Consider the following 20141-nt stretch of genomic DNA (forward strand, 5'->3'; position numbering starts at 1 on the left):
AAAGCTGTCTCCACATACCACCTCCAGGCTTTCATATTGGGCTCCATCCCACAGTAATCTGAGTTTGGGTTAGGGTTGCCACCCAACACTGGTTGTTGGGTCCCTGAGCCAGCTCCTGGCTTAGATGCTAGAGCCACTCCAAGGAACAAACAGGTAGAAAGAGAAGGGTATGTCTGGGTAGCTACCTTGCCTGTCTGTGGATGTCCTTGAGTGTACTTGAGGCAAGCTGCTGTCAGGAAGTCACACACACACACACACATACACACACACACACTCACAGACACACATCAGTGGGTACGCTGAAAGGACAGAACAGCCCCTCCACACTGAATAAACCTCTTTGGCCAAAAGTTTTTTTGAGCAAAGGCAGTGGAAAATGCAGCAGGCATATAGAGAGTTATCAACTGCCCCTTTTCTTCTCCACAGAGGATTCTATTTATATTTATTTATTTATTTATTTATTTATTTTGCCAGTCCTGGGCCTTGGACTCAGGGCCTGAGCACTGTCCCTGGCTTCTTCCCGCTCAAGGCTAGCACTCCGCCACTTGAGCCACAGCGCCGCTTCTGGCCGTTTTCTGTATATGTGGTGCTGGGGAATCGAACCTAGGGCCTCGTGTATCCGAGGCAGGCACTCTTGCCACTAGGCTATATCCCCAGCCCTCCACAGAGGATTTTAAACCCCCCATGAACACCCTACCTGTGCCAGAAGAATGGCTTGTCACTATCAGCCATGGAAGGAGGGATTCTGCACACAGACCTTGATGACTAAACTCCACTCTCTGCATGCTACCCCCAGCCCCATACACACACCTGTTGTGTACTGTCCAAAGACTTTCTCCAATGAGTAGACAAGCATTTATTTTGTCACTTTGAGCCACATTTCTTATGAGGCTTCTATGCCTAACAAAACATTGAATTTGTATTAACTTTTTCCTGCTAATCTATGTTTAAGTCAGTTTTAATTCTTTCCCCAACCAAAACCCTAGAGCATAAAGGTAAAATTCAGCCTCTTTGTTTTAGATGACTATGAGCTAGAGCAGTGGACAGGAATATTCTGTTAGGACTTAAATTGTACCCTAAAAGTCATATGCTGTAGTCCCAACAGCTGCATCACAGACAGTCACTACTTGTGTGTGGGGCGGGGGAGGTGTGAGTGGGCCGCTTTAAGGAGGTATGAAACAAATGAGATCATTAGGGAGGGCCTGACCCACTGTGGCCAGTGTCCGGATGAGAAAGATCAGGCCCAGGCACCAGGGATGGCCATATAAGGACACAGGGAAGATGGTGTCTATAGGCTGAGAGAGGCCAAGACACCATGAATGTGGACCAGCCAGGCTGTGGTCCTCCATGGATTAGTTTTCATGACTGTGGACAGTTCAAATCTGCCTGAAAGCCAAAACCCTTCTGGGGTACTTTGTCCCTGCACAGTGCTGGATTAGGTCCAGAGTCTGACCACAGCCTCCTCTGGGTCCCTCATTTGTTTTTCTGAGTTTTATCCCTAGCACTCATTCCTCAACAATGAAAATAACAGGGCTGGGAATATGGCCTAGTGGTAAAGCACTTGCCTCGCATACATGAAGCCCTGGGTTCAAGTCCTCAAAGCTTATAGGTAGAACACAGCTGTGTTTCTGCTGAAAAGCCCCAGGCTGGGCTTGGCCTTTGTACCTTTTTCTGCTGAAGAAACCAATAAGTATGGGGAGGTAGAAGAGACACTCAAACCATCTCCCAACCCTTGGGCTGCAGGGGACCTTGGTCAGTCAACCTTTGACCCTCTAGCCTGTGGTGATGTCATAGCTGTGCCATGGCAACAGAGCACATTCTAGGAGAAGAGACAGGGTGAGAGGTGGCCATGATGCCCTTGGTCTGAGGTGGTCCTGCTGGGAGCTCCTTCCTCCACGTGGGGTCGGGATGGAGAAGGATGCCACAACTCACAGGAGACACCGGCCAGGCCCCGGGACCCTGCCCCCAGGAATGGCCCCCGGACACCTTAAGGCTGCCAGTGAGGGGGCAGAGCTCCACAGGAGCAGGAGCATGGGTGGCTTGCACCAGAAAGGGGACCCACCAAGCCATGTCAGGAAGCTGCACAAAGAGCCAGGTAGGAGACTTCCACTTGGAGAGCCAGAAGGACAGGCAGAAGGCCCAGCCCTGCCTCAGGGAGGGACAGAGCCTAGGGGCACTGGCAACTTAAACACCAGTAACTGCATTCTAGTGAAGAGCAGGTGGGTGGCTTCTAATTCCAGCACTGCCTTAAAGCAGTACTCCTGCCTCCCATCCTGACACCCTCTCCTTGCCAGATGTACTTTACAGGAAGGGGCAGGGCTGGAAGACCAGCCTGGAGACAGCTCATGAGTTTAAGAACACATCCACACTGTGCACACTCAGACTGATTGCTTCTGGGATCTTCTAGAAGTTAATTTAAAACCCCTACATGGAAATGACTCTGAGTCTCTAGGGACCTCTTATCTGAGGCCAGGACTGGACTGCAACTTGCCCTTTTTCCCTCGGGGACTTTGAGAGCTACCAAAGTCTAAAGCTTCTCTACTGGGAAGCAAAAAGTCCCTGTAACTGCCCCAGCAAAAGACTTTCGCCTTCTGTCTTCTCTGTGGGCTAGAAGCTACCATCCACCCGGAGTTCACAAGCCCGAGTCCAATACCACAGTCAGCAAAGAAATCAGCACTAGGTCTTGAAAGACAGGGGACAAATGGCACAGGGCAAAGTGTGGAATGTGAGGAGGTGTGCTTCTCCAGAGGCAGGAGGAGGGCCCCACAAAGGATGATGCTGGGAGATGGGCAAGGATGGACTGGAGAGTGGGAGACAGCTAACACTGTCCCCAGACTGAGCCTGACAAAAAATCTGGCCAGTTCTTACAGGACATCTCCAAGATGTGCGTTTCCTTCTCAAGCACTTCCATTTAAACTTTGGAACTCCCAGATTCCATTTGAATACCAGAGCCACTGCAGGGAGCAGGTGATACCAGCTGTTCTAGACTCAGGTCTGGCCCAGGCAGCAGCATGGGCGCAGGAGAAGCTCTGCCTGGGTGTCCAGTAGGGGAGGACCACCCAAGGCTCTCCACAGATCCTGAGGTCCCCTGGGTAGGGCTCTTCCCCAGATTTGGAAATGGAGATGCTGCTGTGCTCTGAGCATGCAGAAACACCACCCTGGGGGAGCCATGTGACTAAAGAGGCCTCTGTCTCCCAGGATTATCAGGAGAAGCCAGGGAAGAACTCTTCTTCATGCTCCATGCTTCATGCTTTGTATGCAGGGTACCCTCACCCTTTGACAGTTGGTTCAGATTTCCTTCTGCTCCCTAAGACAGAGAGGAACTATGTGGTGCTCCTTGAGGAGCCAGGAGACATTGCACCAGCCATCTCCTCCCTCTGTCTTTGTATGGCGGAGGATCAGGAACAGGTTCCTTCTCCCCATACCCCGCTCTGCTTCTCGGTCAGCTGTGATGGGCCAGTGGCATTTGTGATCTTGGGGTCTTGCACAAGCTATTGGATGCAGTGGATAGCTAACCTGACTTCTGCAGAGAGAATGGAGAGGGATGGACTTGTGCTTCTGGGGACAAGTGTGGCTGAGGAAAGAGGCTCCCATTTGCTGCTTCCATCTCCTGTGAGGCCCGCCCTGAGTGGCTGCAGCCCTTGCAGTGCACCATGGGATGGTGAGCTGTGTAGCTCAAAGTGGGCGTTAGGGCTGGAACAGCGCGGCTTGAAGTGCTGATGGTACTGACCAGCTGTCTTTTCCTCTCAGAGTCTGAAGACCAGGGGAAAGACCCAAAGAGTGAAGTAGACGACATCATCTGGTAAGCGGTAGAGGTGGTTCAACACAGAAGGACCAGGGAGCAGAGCCCTCCCTCAGGACTCACAGGAGGGAGAGTCCAAAGGAATCTGCCTGAGGACCCTATGGGAGGGCAGGACGGTCCAAAAGACTTGTTAGAGAAACAGAGGCCACCTGTGTGCATCTTGGAACTACAGGTGCCCCCAAGCCTTCTCCCAGGCTTAGGGGGAATTCAGTGCAGACTTCACCTCCAGCTAGAAGGGAGGCAGAGCTGTACTGTGGATATAACCACAGTGATGGTTTAGAAGGAGGACCAGCCCCAGATGGGAGCCACCTACTCACTCCTGTCACCAAGGAGGCTAGAAGTCATTGAATGGCACAAGGGCTTTTCTCAGATACTAGAATCCCATTCAACCCCACCACGGACCAGATGGGCCACAGCAGTTACTCACAAATGGTCTTTCTTGAGTGGAGACCAAGCAGTGTCTGGTCCATGAAAACACCACCAAAGATGCTGTTGACTACAATAGTTAGGTGCCCACACACCACATGCGCATCCTCCCAGGTTGGTCGGGAGCAGGGAACCCCATGGTTAACCTGAGAGGACCACCAGCCCTGCTGGTGGCACCACCAGAAACATCTACCTACCAAGTCAAAAGCTGGCAACCATCCAGGTCACATCCCTGGTTGTGGGAGTGCCTTGTATCATCTGTTCCAAGCCACTCCTCCTCCTGTCTTATGTCATCTGTACCAAGCCACTCCTCCTCCTGTCTTGTGTCATCTGTACCAAGCCACTTCTCCTCCTGTCTTGTATCATCTGCTCCAAGCCACTCCTCCTGTCTTGTGTCATCTGTTCCAAGCCACTCCTGTCTTGTATCATCTGTTCCAAGCCACTCCTCTGTCTTGTGTCATCTTCTCCAAGCTATTCCTCCTGTCTGTGTCATCTGCTCCAAGCCACTCCTTCTATACTTCACAGCCAGGCAAACTTAGAGGAAGACAAGAAGGAAACGAGTCTGGATGCACTGGGAAAGCTGGACCACAAGAGTGGGAAAATAGAGCCAGAGAGTGAGAAGAATGATTCTGAAGCCAGCGCCAAGGAGGAGCAGGATGGAGAACTCAAGGGAAGATGTGCCCCAGAGGCTGAGGTCAGGCTACCACCATCAGCTCTGAACTCTGTTCTCCTGAATGGAGTCCCCTGTACTCACCTATTGGCATCTTCTTTGACTTAACAGGATCAAGATTCAGAGTCTGTGAGGCTGAGCAGCCTTCTGGAAAAGGAGGCAAGAGCTGCTTTCTATAGTAGCAGGAGTAAGATGCATAGGCCCACTAAGCAGGGTTCCCCTCAGGCAGCCACGAGCATGCCGTGGAGTTGCTCACCCTGGTGTGCTGGCCACAGACACATCACACTGCATTAGGAGTTCTTACAGCATGTTACAAAGGAATGTGGCTCTGACTCTCCCTCTCAGACAGTCCGGTAGGGGTGGAGACAGCTGGGCATACTGTTCACCAGTGTTTACAACATAGGGGCCTTGTGGTTCTGGGTCAGTGAAGATGCCCAGATAGAAACCACAGGGAAGCCCATGATATGTTGCCAGGCCTGCCCCATACCAGCCTGGGTCTCCACCACCTTAGTGCCAAGTGGCTTCACAAAGGTGTCTGGAGGGGCTGGGGATATAGCCTAGTGGCAAGAGTGCCTGCCTCGGATACACGAGGCCCTAGGTTCGATTCCCCAGCACCACATATACAGAAAACGGCCAGAAGGGGCGCTGTGGCTCAAGTGGCAGAGTGCTAGCCTTGAGCGGGAAGAAGCCAGGCACAGTGCTCAGGCCCTGAGTCCAAGCCCCAGGACTGGCCAAAAAAAAAAAAAAAAAAAAAAAAAAAAAAAACAAAGGTGTCTGGAGGCAGAATCTTAAGTGCTTTACTGTGGAACGGGCCCCTGGTGGGTGGAGGCTTCTTCCAGTCTTAGTGTTGCCTTGTCTCCTGGAGGCCTTGGCCCTCAAATGTTGGAAGAGATCCGTCTCAGGGACACTGTGCTCCCTGTGAGTGGAGGGAGTGGGAAGGCTATATTTCTCCCTTTCCTTCTCCAGACTGCATGTCACCATTGATCTTCCACCTGACCTCATCCCTCACACACATCACCCACATCGCCAGCATCCGGGGCCACTTGGTAACACAAAACCTGGCTTTCTGCAGTCCTGAGACTACAGTCCCTCCTAAGGAGTCTGTTTTCCTTCCACTCATTCATACCTCTTCATTTCCGCCCACAGAAACCATCAGTGTTTGTGGAGATTGACCTGGGAGACCACGTGGAGGAGGTATAGACAAACTCCCTCTCCCCGCCCCCACCCCACCCCCGCCCCCACCCCCCGGATCACCCACCAGGAAAGCAGTTGCAGTATCTGGGCAGGGCCAGAGGCTGAGGCCAAGACTCAGTCAGGGCCATGGCTCCAGGATACCCATGGTGTTGAAGTCTGTCCTTGGGGCCCTCACCCTCCCTTCACACACATACAGCATATCCTGGCAGCGATGTGCCAGCCCCAGAGTCTTTTATGGGATCATGCTGGGACAGAAGACAAAGTACACTGGGTTGCAAGGAGATCAGGCTTTGACTTGTGGAGCTATCAGAGCAGTGTCAGAGCAGTGACTGCTTAAAAGCTCATGTACTGCCTCTGCGTGGGCTGTTTCATTGTAGAATGGAGCTCATAGCACCCACAGACCAGGGTTGTTTCAAAGACCTCTTAGAATGGTGCCCTGTGCCCTGAAAGCCTTAGTATTATGTATCACTATCATTATCATCACCATCATCACTATTACTACCATACTCATCATCATTGCTACCCTAGCATCAGCAACAGCAGCAGCACATCACAGCCATCACCATCACAATGACTGCCATCCTCACATCACCATCACCATCACTACTCCCCCCTCCACCACCATTATCACCATCCTCACTGCCCTCATTGTTACCTCCAGCAGCAGCAGCACACCACCACAACAACCATCACAATGGCCGCCATCCTCACATCACCACCATCACTGCTATCACCATCATTACCATCACCACATCATCACCATCATGATTATATATTTAAGAAAAGGTTGACTGAGGATTTGTCTGGACCCTTCCAGCACAATGAACTGTTAGCTTCCTCTGTTTCCTCATTGTAGTGAACCGTCACATCCCTGCAAGGTTCTTGCTCTCACCCAAGGGCTGGTTATTTTTCAGATAAAACTTTTATCCCTGTTTGCCCTTGGATCAGACCAGATGAAAAGACTTGTTATTAAGTTTCCCCAGAGCTTACTCAAGATGGCTCTGAGTTCTTAGGACTCCAGGAAGTCAGCCAGTGGCAGAGGTGGAGGCCCATACAAATGTGTAGGTTCTTTATTCTTAGTCCCTAGTTAGGGCACCTTACGGCTCAGCAGAGCTCTGTGTGGTGGTGGGATGCTTGGAACCAAGATGGAGTCCATGCCTCGTCTGTCTCTCTACCTGTTACCTGGGCAGATGCCACAGATTGACACCTTCAGCCCCCTGAACCTCTCCTGCCACTCCCGACAGGAGGTCATCTGTGCCACAGGAGAAGAGAAGAGGCCTGAGATGGACACAGGGGACTTGTCAGAGGATGAGTGAGTGATGCTTGGGGCAGCACTGAGCTTCCCTCCTTCTTGTGGCCCCTGGGCATGTGCAGAGATCCACCATTCATAGGGGTGAAGAGGCTGGGAGCAGGCAATAGGGAAGCAAAGCTTCCACGGTTCAAGGACATTCTCCGGGAACCCCATACCATTCCTTCTCCCCATGCCCTCCGCTAGCAAATGACTAAATGGAGAGGGGGACAGAATAAGCCAAAGGGACTGTGTGGCACTAGCATCTTTAGTTTGGGATTTTAGCTGAAGCCCAGAGGCTCCAGCCCAAGGGTTCTGTAGGCTATGGAAGGCAGTATCCATGATGCCTAGGCTCTCCTGAGGCAGGCTTCAGACTTTCAAGATAGGAGAATGTGCCAGTGTTGGTGTCCCAGACCCCTTTAAAGCAGACCCTGTATGTACTAGCAAAACTCCAAGACTTCCTGAAGCCCCAGGGCCTTGGCCACAAAGAAAGGCATAGATGTGTTTTGTTCTATTTCAAATAATTTACATACAAAGGGGAAAATTGGAATTATCCAAATTAATAGCTCTGAGTTAATAGCTATATTCATAGTTTTTCTTACAGATTTTTCAGAAGAAAATTTGCTCTATTGGGTTTGTAAAACTGATACATCTTTATAAAGAACTGAAGCTGTATGGAGTAGCCCAATGAAGACAATGTTAGAATCATTCCCAAATCCACTTCTTAGAAACAAATGGGGTACATTGTCTTCGATGAATGCAATGTCTTCTGGATGTTGAGATGTCCTTGATGTTGATCCCTGGGAGGGTTGGCATTTGCTCAGTCCTCACTTTTTGAGAAGTTATTACTTTTTTAAACTACCTTTGCTTCAGACTTATGTATCATCATTGGGCAATTCAGTGGGGATATACAGTTCCATCATCACTCAGAAGGCCCCTGTCTCTGGCTTCTGGCATATGACCAGGCCACACCAGATTTCACCAGGACATCGACTCTCTCCAAATCCAGGCCTCTTGATTGACTGGCCTCTTCCAAATAAGCACGCTTCACATTGTTTCTTGGCTGGCCACAGGGTACAACTTGGGGAACTTGCTTTCTGCTGCAGAGGCTGGACAGCCAGATCTTCTGTATTGGTCCGGAGTTGGCTCAGGACTCACTGCTGCAGGGAAACTGTCCAATATGGTGGGGCAGGGGATATCCTTAGCCACTGGAGGCCACGTGGATGAGTCTATAGCTGGCCTGGACAGATACTGGGACTAGTTCACCTGCTGCTCCTCTACCCTGACCATCTATGTGCTCTGTTTCCATCAGGGCCTGCTTAGATGGTGGACTCTGGCAGCTGTGTGTCAGTGGTCCCATTGCTGCCCACTTGGGCAGATTTGGCCCTGAGCTAGGGTGACCACTCACTGCACAGACAACTAGGACCCACCACCTCAAAGTGGCCTAGTATGGGCTACCATGTTCCCAGTGGTTCTCACCTGCACTCAAGGCTTTGAGGCTGCAGGAATGGGCTGCTCAGTTAGTTGCTAGTGTTTTCAGGGTTTTTCTGGTCAGAGAACAAGGACAAAGGACAAGAGAAGACTGGCTGACCCTGAAGAAATCTACAACCCCCAGGCTATCTGGGGGCAAGTCTCATTGCTCTGGGACTGGGGTAGGTTTGGCAGAAGTTGGAGAAGCACTGATGGAGCGCACACTAGGCGGGGTTCCTGGTAAGGCACCTGAAATGGTGCCAGGGTGGCCTGGCTTACCGCCTTGCACTCTTGACCTCTAGGACAAGGACCAGCTGGGTGTGCTGCATCCCATACCCCATGAGGAGGAGGGCAAGAGAGAACCCAGCATCCCTGGAGAAGGTACTTGGCATCTGGAGAAGAGGGAAAGGCCAGGGACGAAGCACAGGGATGGTCAGGCACCTGTGCTCACCTGAAAGCCCTCTACCTGCATTCCCAGGATTCCCATGTTCATCTCATGGAAATTGCCAGAGGTAGAGCGAATAACAAGGGGCAGATAGTGGTGTGATGAAGGAGCTAGGTGGCTTCAGGAACGTTGTTTAATGCTCTTGGCAGTCTCCTGTTGGGAAAAGGGCCAAGGCACCCAGTGTCAATCCAGCTCTGGAGCCAGCTCCTCTCCTAGCAATTGCCAGAGTCATGATGTGGCTGCAACCAGGGAGTCGTGGCCCCAATGAGAAATGGCAGGATGTACAGGGACCCTGGACACGACGGAACCAGAACGGTCACTTAAGAAACCAATGATCCAAAGGAAGAGGGCTACAGATGAAGAGATGGGACAGGGTTCCATCTTCTTTAACACGCCAAGTTAGCACCACCATCCTGAGTCAGCCTTATCAGTGAGGCATGAGCCTCACTCTGGACCCACCCTTCAGAGGCAAGCACACATTGGCACTCCCACATAGGGGTGTTACATGCTTACAGCATATGCATACAAGCACACTCACAGAGGGACGCATGCATAGCCACACAACTCATACAGAAACCACACATGTGTACATAGGGGTGTGCACATATGATCTCATGCATGTCCACAGTTATGTGTGGCCACATGAGTACAGCAGTCTGTGTACCTGTGCACAGGTGTACATATACTTGTTGGCATATGCAGAGTGACACAGTTTCAAGTATGCAGGGTCTCGGACATTACCACAACCATGCAGTCCCTACATTTGTGTGTAGAGTAGAGGCAGGTAAGTTAGAAGCCACAGGTGACTTGCATGTCTGCATGTCAGCTGTTCCCCTGCGTGTTCATGGAGTACATATGAGGACTTGGAGGTTACTCAGCCAGAGAGGGCACGTGCTCCATATTAGTCTTTTCTGTCAGCTCTGGGAGGGAGTTGTGCAGCAGTCACCACCCCAGACGATGAGTGCACTCCCAGCAGGGATGGTGGCCCCTTTCACCTCTCCCACAGTGCCACCTGGTGGCCAGACTTCCCAAACCTCTCTTTTCAGTCCTAGGAATAGACCGTCCAGGATGTTGGTGGCTTGGAGCTTCATCACCGTCGCAGAACTTAAACCCTTCGGCTAATTATTCTCTAGAGGACAAGCTAGAAATGTGAACATGCATTGCTGAGCCATCAATTACGATGTCCTGGGCTGTAGCTGGAGGTTGGGGCAGCCAACAACTCCACCGTGCTATCCTTGGTACCCTGAGGGACACAGACTCTCATTGGGGGACCCTTGTCCTCAGATAGTGCTTGGTGGTGTGGGGCCCCCAAAGCACTTTCCTGCCTGAACCCCACAGAAGAAAAAGAAAAAAAAAACCTTTAAATGTGGACATCCAAGGTTCCTGTGTGGCCGCCTCAGGGATGTGGTGGGTATGGAGGGCTTTAGAGCCCAAGATAGGCCCTGGGGGCTGAAGGCCTTGAGGAGGTACTGAGTCACTGGGAGACATGTTGGGCCCAATGAAGGTCTGTGGCTTGGGGGATGACAGAATGGGACCAGGGCATATGTAGGAAGAGAAAAGACCTAATACTGAATTGGAGAGGACCACAAGAAGAGATGACCCCAAGCTGACCCTTGGGGGCCCAAAAGGGCTGACATCTCAGTATCTTCTGTGTCAGCTTTGGGACACATTTTTAGGATTCAGTGAACATCACAGCTATGTGGAGTTCTGACAAAGAATGTCCAAGCAGGGGGCAGGGACTGAGACCTAAGCACATATTTTCATTCTCTTGGGAGTGAAATCAGTATGAGATCATCAGTGCCCTCACTAGATGGAGACCATGGGTCTTGAGGCCAGACCCAGCACCAGGCTATGTGTGAGATAGGAAGGGCCTCACCCTTGAGTACCAGGTGCTCTCTCAGACTGTCAGCCCAGGTGAGCCTTGTACCATTCCAAGAGGATCCCCTGCTTGCTCCCCAGAATCTAGCTGGAGGCTTCAGAGCAGAGTAACAGGTGTTCAGGGGCAAGGGGCGTTCTCAAAGTCAGCAGAAACTTGTAGGACAGGCCTAGGTGTGCCCAGGATCTGCCTAGTCTCCCAGCGCCTCCCCAGGCTGCCACCTCTGAGACTGAGGACTAACTGGCAGGGAACCCACATGTGGCCCACATGAGTTTGCCCCTGAGATGGAAACATTTCAGGAAGTGGCTTGGGCCTTAGCCTGGGAGGAGAGGTTGGGATGAGGCAGGGTATCCTAAAGCCTCCAGTGCTGCCACCCTGGGGTCTGCTGTTGTGAGGCTGGACTCCGGTCCATCAGATCGTGCTCTGTAGGGTATGAGGCTTGGCTCGGCTCTACTTGTCACCATGATTTCTTAAGGAGAATTTTCAGCTGGCTTCATAAAAGGCAAACCAGTAACCAGCACAGACCCATGAATGAATGTAGCCAGGGGCCCCCTCCCACTTGCCCATACCCCATTGGGCCCCTGGAAATGTTTATCAGAGGGTGTATACCAAGGACTCAGTGACATTAGGGCCAGCATCAGGCTGGCCCAACATGCTGAGGAGAGTGAGCCATGGGGCTACCAGCCCTCCAATCCTGGAGGCTTCACCCTCCTGCCCCTTGCCACCGTTAGCCGAGTTGGTTGAGAGTTGACCAGGTCCCCACACAGCCCTGTCATCCTCTTGTAGATACTACAGATCCAGAAGCTTGGGACTCCATCCCACTCACGCTGAACATGCAAACACAGCCCCCCCTCCCCCAAACCCATGCTGCTTTACGGTGACATTAAAGTTTACATATTCACAGTCCCCTTAGGTTCATTAAACTCTCAGCACACGGGGACATGCCTTGTACTGACAGCAGCAGCTGTCACTGCCCCACAGTGCCCAGGGAGCTGTGCTTGCTTCATCCTGCTCAGGCTGGGTCCTCTGGAAGCTAGCTTCCATCCCAAACAATCTCAAGGTCCCCACTATCACCTCATTAGGCTAGACAAATACAGCCTCCATACTTGCTGTGGCAACACCCTATTACTCAAGAAATATACATTCCTGTAGCCCTGTGTCTGGACCTGGTCACAAAGGCCAGATTCATTACATGGTCAGCTCATCTAGATCTTTAGTTCTCTCAGTGGTGGTTCCTAGAGTTAAGGGGTAAACTTCAGTTATCTTTCTACTGCAAACATCCCATCTACTGCCAGCTTTATCCCTCAACATTTGACTTCGAAGCCAGGAACAGCTGCTGGAAGGCTCTTCTCCCCTCCTTCACCACTGGACAGTAGGACGGATGGATGAATTCTTGTGTGGTTTGCCTGCCTGCCTCACTGAGGGTCTGGGGCTGCTTCCTCTACGAGCATGAGGCCTATGTGAAGTATCAGCAAGAGTTTTTGAGAAATGCTAATGGGTCTTTGAGAGCTTCAGACAACCTGTTGAGAATTCCAAAGAGCCCAGCCCCTCAGCCATGCATGGGCCTGGTATGGTTCTGAGGCCGCTTGAGCCCTGCTGCCCTGTTCACCCTCGGAGAACCTGTGCACCAGCAAGACATTGACACCTGGAAAGATATGTGAGCTGCTCACCACCAAGCTTCACAGACAAGGACGGGGGCCCCCTAGGTACCTGCAGAGTTCTTCCTGCTTCTAGAAGCAGCCAGACACCCGGCTATCTCTTGACCTATTTTTTTGGCCCTTCATTTTTCCTTTTTATGTTTGCATGTCAACTCCTGAGTGCCCTCTGTCCAGCCCTGTGGAACTGGGAGTGCCATGGGAGGGCGGCTCAGCCTGAGTACCTGTGAATTCTGAGGCTGTCAGCCCGCACTGCCTGAGCCACATGCCACTAGGCTTCTCTGTGACCATGATTTACAAAGTTGCCTTTTTAATGTTGCTTGTTTTTAAGATCTTGCCATGTAGTCCCGGCTGGCCTTGAACTTGCAATGCCCCAGCCTCTGCTTCCTGAGGGATGGGATGACAAGTGTTCCCTGCCCTGTTAGGCTTGAGTTGTTTCACAGATGACACTAGGAGGCAGGTAGGAAATGCCCATTTCAAAGATACAGGAGCTACTCTGCAGCTGCTGCCCTCGGGGTCAGAGCAGAGGGAAGGAAAGGCAAGGCAAGGGGATATGCTGAGCTCCAGCTGGAAGCTGTTGCCAACCCAGGGCATGGACACAGTTTACCCAAACAGTGGTTTCCAAGGGTAACAGGAAGCCTGGGGTGCTGTTAGCAGCTACTCCCGCCCTGCAGTGAGGGAGACGTTCCCCAGCTTCCCACGGCGGGGAGGAAGCCTGAGGTCTGGGGACACTGGAAGGGACCTCTTGGAGCGCATGGGAAGCTGGGCCTGGCAGAGCCAGGTGGTGGCTCAGCCCGAGGCCAGTTTGTGGCTGGCTGCCCTGGATCTCCAGCCCAGCCTTTCACAGCAGGGGGCAAAGAGGCCAAACATTTTTGGTTTAATAGTGACTGCCAAGTTTGCTCATACAAAAATAACCGTCAGGACCAGAGGCCTTTGCCTGTGTGTATTCCTGAAAGTGGCTTTTCGGAGGGACTCCTTGGAGTTAGTGGGAGGACAGTGTAGAAAGCCTGCTTTCCTCAAAAGGCAACCATCCTGTCAGCTCCTGTGGGGTGTGCTGTCCCCACAAGGAGTGCAAGGCCCCTCCAGGGACACAGGGTCCCCTTGTGCGACGCCCTTGCCTGAGTCTTCCAGAGACTCTCAGCCATGGTGGCCCATGGTGGGGTCCCCACTGCAATGCCACGCTCATGAGTGGACCTTCAGGACCATGGTAGCTCTTGTCCATAGCAGGTGATAGGCCTGGGAGGCCCTTGCCGTGCTCTCTCTGCTAGGGTTTTGGAGAAGACAGAATGCCAACGTTTACACTTTGGTCAAGCCAGGGACAAGATGGCTAGGCCCACAGGGAACACAGCTGAAGGAGCCAACTAGTTGCTGAGGCTGGAGGGTCTCCTGGGGAGCAGTCAGACTATTGAGTGGAATGCTGAGGCCCTGCCAGACCACACAAGCCTTGGGTCCCAGACCAAAAAAAAAAAGGAATTTGACCTCAAGTTAATGAGAAATTGTGGGGCATAGGCTGTAATGCCCAACACCTAGCACTGGGCTGTCCTGGAGGGTTATTGGCCTTCCACCTACCTTACTGGGGATTGAGCTGAGGGTCTTGCACTTTCTAGAGAGGTATTCTACCACTTGGGCCACACCTCAGCCCTCTTTTTCGGGTAGGAACTCATATATTTTTGCTCAGTGATCTCAAAGTCCTGCCTATGCTTCCTTTTAAGCTGGTATTAAGCTGGTATTAAAGGCACATGCCCCACACCCAGTCCTGGCTTCATGCCAAGGCTCCAGGAACCTGCGCACATGGTATGGTGTTAGAGACACACTAGTAAACGCAGTGAGTATACACAGCCCTGGTGAGATACAAATATGCTCCCCAATCCATTGTTTGGTCAGACCTCTTCCTAGTAGGGCTGTGAGAGGGCCTGTCTGGAAGCTGCACGGAGGGCAGGTGTACAGCACCTGTCTGGAATATCCTGCTGCTATCATGAAGTCACTAGTGCAAAATACAGAGTTAAAAAACACTGGGCTGGGCACTGGCAGCTCAAACCTGTAATCCTAGCTACTCAGGAAGTTGAGGTCTGAGGACCATGGTTTGAATCCAGCCCAGGCAGGAAAAGTCTATGAGACTCTTTATCTTCAGTTAATCACCAAAAAGCCAGAAGTGGAGCTGTGGAGCCAGAAGTTGTAGAGCACTAGCCTTGAGCAGAAGAGCTCAGAGACTGCCCAAGCCCTTAGTTCAAGCTCCATTCTAGGCACCAAAAAGAAAATAACTCTTGGAAGGTACACAAAGTCCACACACTAAGAACTAAGAAGGTGGCTGAGAAGACAAAGCTATACCTTGTTCAAGACTTGAAAACTTGGGTATTAAGGCACCAAATCTTCCCAAGTTGATCTCTGAGCAACACAATTCCAACCCAGATCTCAGCAAGCCTTGTTGAAAGTGATGAACTATTTCCAAGGTTTATCAAAAGTGGGAAAGGCTTAGGGATGACTCAGCTAGCAGGAGGAAGAACAGAACTGAAGTACATCAGAGTAAGACATTCACAGATTTCATATGGTTCTGACCAAGCATGGCAAAGATAAATAGAAATCTCCCCATGTCCATGCTGCACAGTCTTAGTCGATCACGTGTTACCAGTTGTGCTCACTTTGAGGGGCGAGCTGCTGAGTGTTTTCCTGCCCTTTATTTTGTGAACATCTGCAAAACAAAACTATGGTAATGTTCCCAATGAACAAAGGGCACTTGCATACCTAATTCAAACGAAGTAAACGTTTTAGGTGGCATATCTTTAGTAGAAGTTCGGAATCTTTGGGGAAAAATCCATCTACCATACAGAATGAACTCTGTCCTGAGCACTCATGGTTTTTCCCTCAGTGACCAACTCCTGTGACCATGTACATATGGTGGATAGCAAGGGTCTACTGTACTTGAAGGCTTACCATAGATGGAGACAAAGGTGGGGCTGGGGTGTGACTCATAGTGCTGGTCTAGAATGTGTGAGGTCTTGGATTCCATCCACAGTACTGCAACAGAAACAAAAGAAAGAAAGACAGCCCAGGAATAGAACTGCCTGTGCATGGCCGGTGAACTTAGCAAACATAGCTGGCAGTTTGGAAGGAAGAACAGCCGACTCATTGAGAGGCTGACTACTTAGACATCCATGTGCAGCCAAGTGCAGAAGAAATCTCTAAACCCCATCCTCAGTGAAGATCAACTTGAGATGAGCATAATCTAAACCTGTGGCTAAAATAATAATTTCTAAAGTGACTAGGATCTAAAATCATAGTGACTTTCAGCTTGGGAAAGATTTTTTAATGGGACACAAAATGTAAAGCATGGAAATATCCAATAAACTGAATTTCATTAACTTAAACCTTTGGCCTTTGAAGAGACTCTAAAAAGAAAGAAAAAGCAGTTGAATGGGAGAAAATATTTGCAGAATGTCCCTAACAAGGGCTTTTATCTAGACTATGAAGTCATAACCCAGTAATAAGGTAGACTGCTCTGTGAAGAAGGCAAAAGGGAGGATGTCTGGATAGCAGAGCAGCACACAAAAGATGCAGAATGTCATTTGGTCATTAGGGAAATGCAAAGGTAATCTATTACAAGATAGAACTCCAAATCCACTGGAAACAGGACCTTGCAAGTGTTGACCAGGATGTTGCTGGCTGGGTGTGAAGCAACAACACTTGGAAAATAACTTGGAAGCTTTTTTTTTTTTTTAAACCAAAGTAAACAGGAGCTCTCCTCTGACCTACACATTCCTTTTCTGGGTTTGTCCACACAGAGACTGGACCACCACAAATATTCCCAGCAGCTTTACTGTGCTAAAATCTGGAAGCGACCCAAATGTCCAGCATCAGGCTAGTAGTTAATGGTTACAAGTGGCCCATCCAACAGCATTTAAAAAGGAATGCATTACTAGATGAATCTCAAAACAATGTCAGGAAATTAAAGCACTCTTCCATAAGGTGCCAGAAAGGAAGGAGGGGCAGGAAAGGAGCAGGTCCTGGAAACAAGCAGAATACAGGCTCTCCAGCCATACTAGTCAGGCCTGGGCTTTCCAGGGACTCAGTCCTGGGACATGGGCACCCTGACTAAGAGGCAGACTCACCAAGACCCATCTTGCTTGGATGTCACACAAAAGGCAACAGAAAATCACTTGGCTTATTCTGTATAGACATCTGGCAGCCAAGTGATGGACTACACGGACCTCTGCTCCCATGTCTTGTTGGACTCTGCCTTCCTAGCTGGTTCCTGCCCTCCTGGAAACCCACTGGTTCCTTGTGAGGAAGAGGCAGCCCTGCACAGTGGCCATAGCCCAGCCTGGACAGTGCCTCTCCCAGCTTGGGAAGACACCAGGCAGGCGCAGGAACCTGTGTGTGAGGTGGGTGGTTGTGTGCAATAACAGGGGTTGTGCAGATAGAACCAGGATGTGGATAGCCAGCCAGTTCTAGAGCTGGGCAGCCTGGGAATGCAGTGGACAGGGAAGGCTTTACCTCCCCTGAGGCCTGCTTACCATTGCCCAAACACCCAGGGTCAGATGCTCTCAGCTTACTCTGTCTCTGAAAGCTCCATGAGAGATGGCTGCAGGACAGACACCCAGGTTGGCAAAGCTTCCCCCAGACCTGCAGCAGGCAGACATCTACTGTCTGAAGCTTGCCAAAGCCCCAGTCCTGAGTTCTCTCTAGCCAAGAGCATGGCCTGCCCCATGCTGGGGCAGAGAGTTTGGTATCAAGACTGGAAACAGGCCTTCCTGGGCACTGAAGATGTGTGAAGGTTTGTAAAAGGAAGCACGCTAATCAGCATGAAAATAGGGCTTGCCAAAGAGACCCTCTTCTGTGCCAGGAGTACTTCAAGGCACACTGGGTGGTGTAACTATACTTTCCATCCCATATCACAGAGGGGAAACGAAGGCTGCTGCAGACCACTGCTACAATGATGTGAGTTGCCTGTGTGGACAGCCACAGCCTGAAGACACTGCCGTGCCAGTCACCCTTGTGGGGAAGGGAGGATGGCATCCAGGAGCTTCCAGTTTCTTCAGCTTCGATCCTCTCCGCTAGACTCCTCACCTCTGTCCATCATGAGCAAGACAGGCTCACGCCTCAGTGTCTGGGGAGGGCCCAGCTCATCTGCCACACAAAGGGGCCACCATGAAGCCCCTTCACCAGGACAGCGGGCCATGGCCTCAGCATGAGTCGGCTCCACCCACTCCTCTGGCACCTGCCTGCATCCACAAAAATTTATTCTTGGCTTCTATACAGCCCATAAAACAAAAGTCCCAGCCTCCCACTTCAGGAATGCAATCGCCTCCTCGGATGGCCGAGTGTGTCTCCTCAGAGACTGGGGACAGAATCCCTGTGCCTCACTCGTCCTGGAATTGACACAGTGAATATTGCTTCAAAGGAAAAACAAAAACTCCATTTCTTTTCAAAATACTTTGGCTACTTTTAGAGTTAATGTTTCAAAACATCTGGAGGAGAACAATGTTTTCTTTTCCAAGAATCTTGTGGAGTTTTGTGGGTCACCATCGTTCACCACATTCTTTTATCAGCAGAAAGGGAAAGGGACTGCCACAGTCGCATGAGGCACTCATGCAGGCTGGGCTGTGTGTGTACTTGAAACTTGGGGTGCTGGCAGAGCTGAAAGCCCAGAGTGGCTCCGTCTATCCAAGGCCCCCAGGAAAGAAAGACATGAGCCAGGCAGCTCATCTCACACTTGGCCAGTGAGCTGGAAAGTCTGGCAGATCCAGACATGACTGAGCCTTCTGAGTCACAGTCATGAACGATTCTGTGCTTGCTGACGTACACGCATGCCTTCGTGAGCACTCCACCCCTCTGAAGGATCAAGAGATGTGGTGGGCTGGGGACAGGTGGGTCCCAGTAAGTAGCCCTGGTCTGTGGTGGGGAGTGACAAGCAGTTCCCACAAGCAGCCCCTAAGGACAGACGCAGAGGAGAGAAGGCAAGGGCTGAGCTCCAGGTCTGGAGAGCAAAGGAGGATGGGTGGGGTGGCCTGCAGACCTGAAGATAGGATGAGCAGAGCAGGCAGAGCTCTGTAGACCCCATTTGCTGTTCAGTGGCTTGACAGGTCTACTGAAGGTAGTAGGCCTGGAGCAGTGGCATCACCACACTGCTCACCCCAGGGAAGTCCCACCCACCACTGGCCCAATGAAGGACTCTACTACAAACCTTCATGGTTGCTACCCTCGGCACAGGCAGCTCAGCGCCACGAGCCGTGAGATCCTCTCTGGAAACTGATGTCCTCCTGTGGAACAAGGGCCCCTGGGGTCACGTGCTCCTCCACGGGCAAGTGGAGCTGTGCTTTGTCAGTCAGGACCTTGTAAATGCCCAAAGTCAGCATGCTCAAGACCTGGAGGGTGAAGACTTGGAGGAGACACTGGGGTGGAGGGTGCTAAGTAGAAAGGTAAGTTTGTCCACAGCCCTGGCTGTCTGCAAGCTCCAGCTAGGGCAGCAGAGCAAGAGTACAGAGAGCAGAGAGGTGAGAGCCATCAGCTTGCTTTGGAGGTAGAAGCAACCTTGGGCACCTCCACTGCAGATGAGAGGCTGGCTCGGCTGGAGAGATGCTGTGTCGTACTTCTTTCCCAAGGTGAAGTTCACAACACCACGTAAACACCTTCAGTGCAATGTCCAGCCACATTAGCATGTTCCACAGGCGCCACCATGGCCTCTCTTGAGGTTCTGAGCATTTTCATCACTTCAGGAGAACACCTGGCACTCTTAAGCCGCCTCCTGAGCCACCAGAAACCATTGCTGTTCATCTCCATGGGCTTTGCTGTTTTGTATATATCCTATAAAAGGTTTGTGCAAAGTAAATTTTTGTGTCTAGCCTCTTCAGTGAGCATAGTACTCCCAAAGTTCATCAGAGTTGTAACTAGTAGGAATTTATTCCTTTTTCTAGAGAAATGATATTCCATTGTATAATTGAGCAGTTTGTTTACTCAGCTTTTCATTGTAGAGTTTGAATTGAGCAATTTGTTTATTCAGCTATTTGTTGGTAGAGGTTTTTATATAATGCTGAGGAGTCAATCCTAGGACCTCATACATGCTGGGCAAGCACTCTGCCACTAGACCACAATTCCCAGCCCTGTTGGTAGAGTTGGAATTGAACAATTTGTTTATTCAGCTATTTGTTGGTAGAGTTTACTTTTGTGAGTAGTGATGCTATAAATATGTGCACATTTCTTGGGGACATGATTTCCTTTCTTGGCATATCTAGAAGCTGAATTGTTGGGGTATCTACTGCTCTGAGGTTATGCCAAATTTTCCCACAGCTGCTATGCCGTGTTGCATCCCTAAGCATGA

At 50.9% G+C, this 20141-nt stretch overlaps 1 protein-coding gene across 2 annotated transcripts; it reads left to right on the forward strand.

Moving 5' to 3' along the window:
* The first annotated feature begins 1603 nt into the window (after positions 1–1603).
* Positions 1604–13051, forward strand: C3H13orf46 (chromosome 3 C13orf46 homolog). Of its 2 annotated transcripts, XM_048341035.1 has the most exons (7): positions 1604–2095; positions 3751–3802; positions 4754–4922; positions 5010–5057; positions 6045–6092; positions 7337–7404; positions 9153–13051. In XM_048341035.1, exons 1-7 carry the CDS (start codon positions 1909–1911, stop codon positions 9364–9366), a joined length of 786 nt encoding a protein of 261 aa, XP_048196992.1. In that variant the 5' UTR covers positions 1604–1908; the 3' UTR covers positions 9367–13051. The 2 variants fall into 2 exon arrangements, with proteins under 2 accessions (XP_048196992.1, XP_048196991.1); XM_048341034.1 differs by lacking the exons at positions 1604–2095; positions 5010–5057 and having other exon boundaries at positions 3567–3802; positions 7283–7404.
* The last annotated feature ends 7090 nt before the right edge of the window (positions 13052–20141 follow it).

This window comes from Perognathus longimembris, chromosome 3 (genome assembly GCF_023159225.1).
Source record: "Perognathus longimembris pacificus isolate PPM17 chromosome 3, ASM2315922v1, whole genome shotgun sequence".
NCBI classification, from domain to species: domain Eukaryota; kingdom Metazoa; phylum Chordata; class Mammalia; order Rodentia; family Heteromyidae; genus Perognathus; species Perognathus longimembris.